Source organism: Boleophthalmus pectinirostris, unplaced genomic scaffold (assembly GCF_026225935.1).
Source record: "Boleophthalmus pectinirostris isolate CB_2022bp ecotype Guang Dong unplaced genomic scaffold, ASM2622593v1 HiC_scaffold_8, whole genome shotgun sequence".
Classification (NCBI taxonomy): domain Eukaryota; kingdom Metazoa; phylum Chordata; class Actinopteri; order Gobiiformes; family Gobiidae; genus Boleophthalmus; species Boleophthalmus pectinirostris.
In genome coordinates, this window is record NW_026571515.1 from 15,838,388 (window position 1) to 15,847,168 (window position 8,781).

The following is an 8,781-nucleotide window of genomic DNA, read 5'->3' on the forward strand; positions in this document are numbered from 1 at the left end:
TTTAAATGCCTATTACCATTGTACATGTATTATTTTGATGCCTAACTTTTTACACTAATAAATGGATAATGGTTAGGTTTTATAGGTATCTGACTGTACCTCATTTAAGGCTTGCCGTGGCCCTTAAATATACTGTTTCATTTGACCGCTGAAACTAGTAGTTCTCTGGCATTTTCATTTTGTAAAGTTAGTCCGCCGGTGGAAAAAGGTTGGAGACCTGAGGTCTAAATACACTTTACCAGGATGTCCTCAGGTGGCTTCAAATTAGTTTTGCCTGGATTCAACAAGTATTTAAGAAAAATCTCCATCCGCTGTCATGTTGTGGCGGCAGCAGTCTTAGCAGGGACTCCCAGCCTTCCCTCACCCCAGACACTTCATCCAGCTCCTGCAGGGAAACCCCAAGACGTTCCCAGGTCAGTAGAGAGACATAGTCTCTCCAGTGTGTCCTGGGTTTTCCCCAGCGCCTCCTCTCAGTGAAACATGAACACCTCCCGAGGAAGGAGTCAAGGAGGCATCCAGAACAGATGCCCTCCCCTCAGCTGCTCCTCTCCACGTGCAGGAGCATTGGCTCTATGCCAAGCTCCTCCTGTGTGACTGAATGCCTCACCTTTTCTCTTAGGGAGTGCCCGGCCTCCCACAGAGGAAATGACCACTTGCATCCATCATCTCGTTTATATTATTGGCATGAGGTGGTAAATCTACTCATTCAAATGTACTCATTATACACAATAGTTTTTCTCTCATACAAAGCTTTTATTTTTTGACACATGCTGACGAATTGTAAGATTACAAAACAGATCTAAATGTAGATGGACAATGAACATTCAAACGCCACATGAAACACACGACCAGGCAAAGTTTGGACCCTCACCCTCTTCTATGTTTACTACTTTCTACATTTTATATACATACATTTTATAAACATTTAAAATATTTTATAACGAAAGCCTCAAATTAATCCTTTTGGTTTGTCAAAAAATATTTATTAAAGTTATTTCACTTTATTTTCTATATAAAATAATTCCATATATCTTGCTTTATATATTTGATGAATGAGAGTGTGTGTCCAAACCTTTAACAGTGTAAATATCGCTGTACATGAAACATATATTAAAAATACAATATCAGTGATTTTCTAAGATTGATTGGTGCTTGGATGCTGTATTTCCTTACTTGTTTTGCTATAGGTAATGTGAAAAGTGCCAATAAAACAAAAAAATAAAGGGTTCATATGAAAATGTTGACTGGTAGAGTCACATTTGCTTATTTCTAGTTTTACAAAGAGCACTTTATCTAAAATACTGCTGATACCAACTTTGACACTGTTGTAATATTTATAAAAAACAGACATAAAATTCCATGCATTGGAAAATAAAGCTATTTTAGAGCAGGTTACATCTGTTGAACGCTGGTTTGTATCTGGAAGACAGGGGACATTTTGGATCTAAATGATGATGGAGAAGTCTGGAGAAAAAAGACAGAGATTAGATAAAGAGATGCAGTTTTGTTTTGTTTCATTCACATGTAAAACACACAAAGTTCTTCTCTAAAAAAAACCCAACAACACTCTGTTCTGTACATGAAGTGCTCCTAGGTGTTTTTAAACTCCATACACCTTCGCTAGAATCATTTGGATCATTTCAGACCCGGAATTGCCAATCTCTACTGAACAAACACAAAAGGTTTAGATTGATTGATTTGTTTTTTCATTTCAAGTTTGTGCCAAAAGAGAAACAATAATCATACACATACTACACACACATTGTAAACAACAGAAAAGCACATTTCTCGAAAAAGAGTTCATGACATAATTTCAAAAATGATGTGGTTTCTCATGTACATTGATTGGTCGTACAAACTAATAATAATGATAAAGAACGTAAAAGGAGCTGTTACCTTGAAAGCTACAACTTCATGACATCACAAATTGGAACAGAGCATTTTGAGCTTTGGAGATGTAGACAGACTGTAATAAAGGATTACTCAGACATGTGTGAATGAAACAAAACACAACACCAGGTACTGTATTTTTCGGACTATGAGTCGCACTTTTTTTCATGGTTTGGGTGGTCCTGTGACTTATACTCTGGTGCAATGCCAGTCTGAAAATATAAAAATTTTTAGACTGGCGCTCTAGGCTTGTGTGTCAGTTTTCTGTGCATGTCTCTTGCATGTGTCCTGCTGCAACAAGTGAAATATTCAGCTGAAAACGGTAATTGAGCAGCAGAAAGCAAGTTTGGAGTGAGCAAGAAACCTTTGAGGGACTGGCGGAAAGCGGGGATGGAGAACACAGCTTCACAGTAATCGGGAGGGTCCACAGTGCAACTTTTCTGGAAGTCATTGGATGGATCAACAAAGCCTGGATTTCAGTGACAACCGAATCCATCCTGCCGGGATTCAGAAAAGTCAGAATAATTCTAACTGGAAATGATGCTGACGACAGCTCATGGATCTATTAACACAACAACAGCTACGCAGAACAGGAAGCAGCGCACCGTTTACCTCTGGAGGTCGCGGAGTTGCTCAGAAGTGACACCGAGGATGAAGAATTCAGTGGATTTAGTGATTTGGAGTGAGACAGAGAGTATGATAAACTTGTTCTGTTGTTTATGCTATAGTTATCAGAATAACTGTTCATATGTGACGTTAAATGTCGGTTCCTTGTCTCTGCTTTTATAAAATACATTTCCCCCAAAAAGTGCGACTTATGCTCCGGAGTGACTTACAGTCCGAAAAATACAGTATGTTTCTGAGAAGGTATCAGCTGTATAACATTGCTTAAGGCTCACAAGAGTTAATTTTATGTATTATAGAACCTTTAATCATGACTCTAGTCTCAAACTCACCATGTGTTTGTCTCTAGGCTGACATCAAGAGTCCAGTCGTCACTGCAAGAAAAATAACAAACATTCTAAGAAAACAGTCAGGATTTTCATATCGGATTATGGGTTAAGATGTCCCATAGTGAAGTATGCTTGCTCTCTCTGTGTTACTGTGACAGAGGAGGTTGAGGGTTATAAAAGTACAGATAAAAGTAAAAGTATCACATGAAAAAATCTATTTAAATAAAACTGCTGAAGTGCCTGTTTAAAAATGTAGTTAAAGGGTAAAAAACTAAAGTATTTTGCAGAGATTTTTAGAACAATTAAAGCAGCAATGTATTGATTTTGATAAAGATAGTATCTGATTTTCATATCGTAGTACTTTTTATTATCCCTGTTGAAAAATTGTAATCCTTATTTCACCCATCTTTTCAGGAGCAGTGGACAGCACATGGGGCGCCCCGGGACCTATCTCCATAATTTTGTTGCTAGGCTTGGTCAGGACTACCTTAGCTGGAGGATTTAAAGGTTGTATGGAGGATTTTTTTTTAAATATTTTTTCAAATTGTCAATGAAAGTTCAAAATAGAATTATAAAGAAGAAGCAGCCTTGTAATTATGATGACCAAAAAAAAAAAAAAAAAAAAAAAGAATGAAAATCCATCAACTGTGGACGTAGTGAGGGCAGATAAACATCAGCCAATAGATAACAAGGCTACCTCTTTATCTATTGGCTGTTAGGTTGTCAATCAAATTCCCTACGTTTCTAGCGTCGCTGACTTGCCAACGCGCTGGGATTGTGTGGTTTATGTTCGCGGTTCATGTTTAGCGGTTCTTGGCGTCTTTTTTGAAAGAAGAATTCACGACCGGTTCGCCGCAAAAGAAAGTCAGTTTTTGACGTTGCTGAAAGAAGAAGAGAAGGGGAAAAGGTGCGAAGCGCAACATTTAAAAAAGGACAAACAGTCGCTGCATTTCTCTTTCCTTGGAAAATCTTCTATACAACCTTTAACCTTGATTTCTTAACTTTTCTAGCTGTTTATGTGTTTTTGTGTATTTGGTTTGCTCAAAGTTGGGACGTTAACTCAAATTAAATGGGACAAAAATAGGTCTCAGCATTTTCAGCAGGTCACAAAACTTAAAGAAAAGTACTTTTTACTTTTCAGTCCAGTTCTAAAATGTGATGGAGTTGAAAGTACAGATACCTGCTCTCATATGTAGTGAAGTTAAAGTAAAACTATCCACTGTAAAATGTACTTAAGTAAAGTAAAGACACCTAAAAATTGTACATAGACTAGTAAACGCCCCTGGACCACTGAGGGATTACACGGATATTAAGACCACATGGAAATATAAAAAAGTACTATGATTTATGTTGAAAATTACATTCTATTGTCTTTTTAAAATTATTATTATCTAAAACACTACTGTAAAAACACCCCAACCCAGGCCTTATGCTCCATTAACTATCATTGTCCTAAATCCAGCTGTCGTCGTAGCCTGTTCTGGTTTTACCGTCTTTCGTGTCCGGGGGCAGCAGAGCATCCTGTCGATTCGCCAAAACAAATGCCAAAGTAGCCAAGATGGCGGCATCCAGCACCCCCAGGACCGCCAGAATGTACGCCCAGTGAACGGAGCAGCGGCCAGGGGAGAAACTAGACACCTACAGGGGGAGATACAGAGAGGGGGATAGAGGGTAGAGAAGAGAGACAGACAAAAGGGGGGACAAACATCAAATTCATGTAATAGTGTTGCTACTGGCTCAACTTTGGGGCTGGCAAATCTAGAAACAGTCTGATCTATGTTATAATTATAATGTTGTTTCCTCATCACAAACACACCTGGAGTTGTGTTTTATTTCATTCACACAAGTTTAACATACAAACCCTGCACATTTACACTGAGTCATTCTCTCAGACTTAAAACACTCTGTTCCCTTTTTTGATATCTTGTGGTAATACAGGAAGTGCTCCACTGTGTTTTTAAACTCTGTACACCTTCACTAGACTCATTTGGATAATTCCTGCCCTGGAATTGCCAATTTCTACTGAACTAAAGGTAAAAGGAGCTGTTAACTTGAAAACTACAGCCTCAGCTTTTAAGATGTTGACTGATTAATAATAAAAGATTACTCAAACATTTGTGAATGAACAAAACACAACTCAAAGTATGATTTTGAGGCAGTACCAACATTTTGGTAATGTGAGTTAAAGCTCACAAGTGTCAATTTTGTGTAATATAGGACCTTTAAAGGCAGGACCTTCAATCGGACAGGAGATAACAGGTCTACCATACCTACTTTTGCAACACTCACACAGAAACCCTCACTGACTAGGTATATATATATATATATATATATATATATATATATATATATATATATATATATATATATATAAAAAGAGTATTAAATAAAACATACCTGATCTCCACACAGAGCTCTCATCTCTGGACTCTCCCAGGAGTCAGGGAACAGCAGACAGGCCAGAGCCAGACAGAAACCTCCCGAGAAAAGAAGGGACAATACAATTCAATTCAGTCTTTATCAAAAACACCTAATGCCTGGTTCAAAGTTTCTAAAAGTAAATACTGGTCAAAAGTTTTAGAACACCACACTTTTTCCAGATTTTTACTGTTTACTGTTGACCAAAATATTTTCTAAATCTTTCATGAAAGTGTCCACCTTTGGCAGATATAACAGCTGAACACACTCGTGGCTCATTCTTTTTACAATAGAAATCAAATATTTTTCAGAAAGTTCTTCCCAAGTCTGTTGCAGAAGTTCTCATAAATGTGTGGCACTTGTAGGTTGCTTCACTCTTCTGTCCAGTTCATCCCCAAACCAGCTCGATGGGGTTTAAGTCTGGAGACTGTGCTGGATACTCCATGTTTTCAAACTTACTATCTTGGGTAATGGGCTGTTTAAAGTGGACCCTCTGAAAGTGCAGTGCTGTTACCTGCAGTGAGCTGGAGCCAGGCGCAGATCTTATAAACTGTGGCAGCGCTGCAGAATCTGAACAGAACCAGACACAGAACACTGGTCCACACAGCCCACAGGGACAGACCCACCAGCACGGCCACAGACTGGAATGCAGGGAGAGGGGACAGCGTGGACAGCCCCCCTCTGCACTCAGGGACCGGCCAGTCAGAATCCACACACACCTGAGAAACGAGAGAGACAGAACAGAATCTGTTTATATTTTTGTGTGTGGACATTTAGAGATGCTTCACCTGTGCACACTGGTGGAACGTAACGAAGTAAAAGTAGAAAAGTACTGAATTTTAAGTTATCTACTTTACTTGAGTACATATTAAAGTGGATATTTTTTACATTTGAGAGCAGGTATCTGTTTTTTCTACTCCTTTACATTTTTGAACAGGACTGAAAAGTAAAAGTTTTTTTTTTTTTTTTTTATAGTTTGAGACCTGCTGAAAAGGCTGAACAGAAAAGCAGTGAACAAAAATAGACTTTTACTAGTTAATTTACTTTTATTTGAGTTTTTTTTTGGTTTTGCTCAGATATCTGTACTTTTACTTAAAGGTGCATTGTGTAACTTTTCTGGTTGAGGGCCTGACAAATGCTTTTCTCCATGGAGATGTTATTGCTTTGTCTGGAATGTTTCACAGTATGGCATTAACCTTTCTATCTTCATGGAGACCAAACCAGACCAAGTTACACATCAGTGTGGAGAACTAAACCCGCTCACAGTCAAAATTACAGCTTTTCTAAGTAATTTTTGAGTTATAAAACCACCTGTCATTGAATAAATGTAAGGTAGAGCTGTTTAATGTCATACTGTGGAACATTCCATGCAGAACAATGACATATCCATAGCAACAAGCAGGTGACAGACCTCCAATAAAATTGTCCACCTTTAAGTAACAAAATTTAATACTTTTTCCACCACTGTCTGTACTCGTGTGGGGACTTTTACAAACTCACCTCAAACAGCCCCAGAGTGCCGCTGGGTGGTTCTGGTCCTCGTCCCTGGTGCAGACTGGCCTCAGTCCCGACCCACGAGGGCTGGACCAGGATCACGACCTGGTTTATGGCAAAGCAGAGCGTACACACAGCCCACAGTGCCCCCACCGCCCGGGCACTGCGCACGAACTCTGTCTGATAGAGACGGGACAGGTCCGAGAGGGCGGGGGACCCAGACATCACTGCAGCATGGAAACACAAGCAGGAGAAATCAATAATTGGATTGACTGGTCTTGGATATGTGCAGCGATACTGATCATTTTGATGGATCAGGTATCAGTTTAAAGATATTGGGTCAATCTATATCCCTTTTTGGTCTATAAATTGGTGTAATAAGACGATTTACTGGACAGTGCTTTCTCAAAACACTTTGTAATAGTTTTCAAAGCTGTTCTGTTGTTACTTATTTATTTACTTATTTGATTTTATTTCTTATTTGAAGAATAATTTCAAGGTTTTAAGAGAGAGTTTCATTTTAAGTCCAGGGTTTAACCTCTTCTCCTTCTTTCATTTTGACTTCAAATAATATCTATAAAAAAATATATATATATATATATATATATATATATATATATATATATATATATATATATATATAAAAGACACATTAGAATGGCGTGTTTCAGAGACAACAGAACTAAATACCAGTTTCAGTATGACTGGATCTTTTACACAGTAAAAATTCACATCTAGATAAGTTTAAACTACTCAAATTAACAATATTTAACTTAATTTGAGAAGATTCTGTTTGATTTTTTTCTCCATTAAAGCAAATTTTTAGTGCAAAGCGTTATTTTTCTTATCTTTTGTGTGAGAAGATGTACTTTTCTATTTAAAGTACAAAAACGCTTGTTCCATTGGCAGATAATTTTAGAAAATTGGTTCAATCTACATCCCTTTTTGGTCTATAAATTGGTGTAATAAGACCATTTACTGAAGAATATTTGCTCAAAACGCCTCTCAGTAGTTTTCAAAGCTGTTCTGTGGTTACTTGGATAATTTTTACAATGTTGTTTAAAGTATAAAGGAAATAAATTAGGCTATATTTTCTGTCCCTGCACTGGTATCGGCTGATACCGAGTATTGGTAGATGCTTAAAGCCAAAATATCGACATAAGTATCGGAATTTAAAAAGCTGGATCCCTAATAAAAACATTGTCAGATCCTCTTTATAGAACAACTGTAAAAATCGATTCTTTTTAAAGATTAAAAGAGAAATGAGAGACTTTGCTATAGCCTTTATTTAACATTTACAGTGAGAAAACCAAGACAAAACCCTGGAATAAATCAGGACTAAGCACGATATAAAAACGGGACAAACTAAGGCTAAAATAAATCAGACCTATGGTTAAAAATAAAGGCTGAAATATTTTAATCCACGTTAAAGGTCAGTCATTCTCGTGGATATTAGAAGTATAAAGCGTACAGTGAAATAAAAAATGAGCACGTTTTGATTTTGTCTTATGGTAAACATACGAGAGGGGCTAGCCGGTCTCATCGCGACAGCAGCTCATGACGACACACATTTTCACATAAAAATCCGTCAAAATGTGTGAGAAAATACGCGACTTACCGACTGGTGCTTCCTCCAGGATCGGAGCGTGTTTTTCGGCAGCAGAGAGACAGAAAACCCGCTGCAGGACGGAGGAGCGGAGGATGCGGGAGGATGCTGCAGAGCCCGGCGACAGATGACGACGAAGAAGACGAGCGCTGAACCAGAGAGGTGAAAAAACTACAAATATGGCGGATCAAGATGAAGTCCGTTTTTGTTTTTTTGATTCTTGAAGAAATTAACAAATCAAAGGTCCTCTACTACACAAAATTTGGAATTGTGTTTTATTTGAATCACGTTTGACTAATCCTTATAAGTCTGTCTACATCTCCAAAACTCAAAATATTCTGTTCCACCTTGTGATGTCATTCAGTGATAATTTTCAAGTTAACAGCTACTTTTACCTTTAGTTACCTTTAGTAGAGATTG

At 37.9% G+C, this 8,781-nt stretch overlaps 1 protein-coding gene across 1 annotated transcript; it reads right to left on the minus strand.

Moving 5' to 3' along the window:
* Nucleotides 1–846: 846 nt before the first annotated feature.
* On the minus strand, nucleotides 847–8,563 carry lhfpl4b (LHFPL tetraspan subfamily member 4b). Its single transcript, XM_020918463.2, has 7 exons — nucleotides 8,374–8,563; nucleotides 6,762–6,982; nucleotides 5,776–5,980; nucleotides 5,241–5,320; nucleotides 4,334–4,481; nucleotides 2,847–2,888; nucleotides 847–1,464 (listed from the first exon to the last, which is right to left on the minus strand). The coding sequence occupies exons 2-6, from the start codon at nucleotides 6,978–6,980 to the stop codon at nucleotides 2,860–2,862; spliced, it is 681 nt and encodes a 226-aa protein (XP_020774122.1). The 5' UTR covers nucleotides 6,981–6,982; nucleotides 8,374–8,563; the 3' UTR covers nucleotides 847–1,464; nucleotides 2,847–2,859.
* Nucleotides 8,564–8,781: the final 218 nt, after the last annotated feature.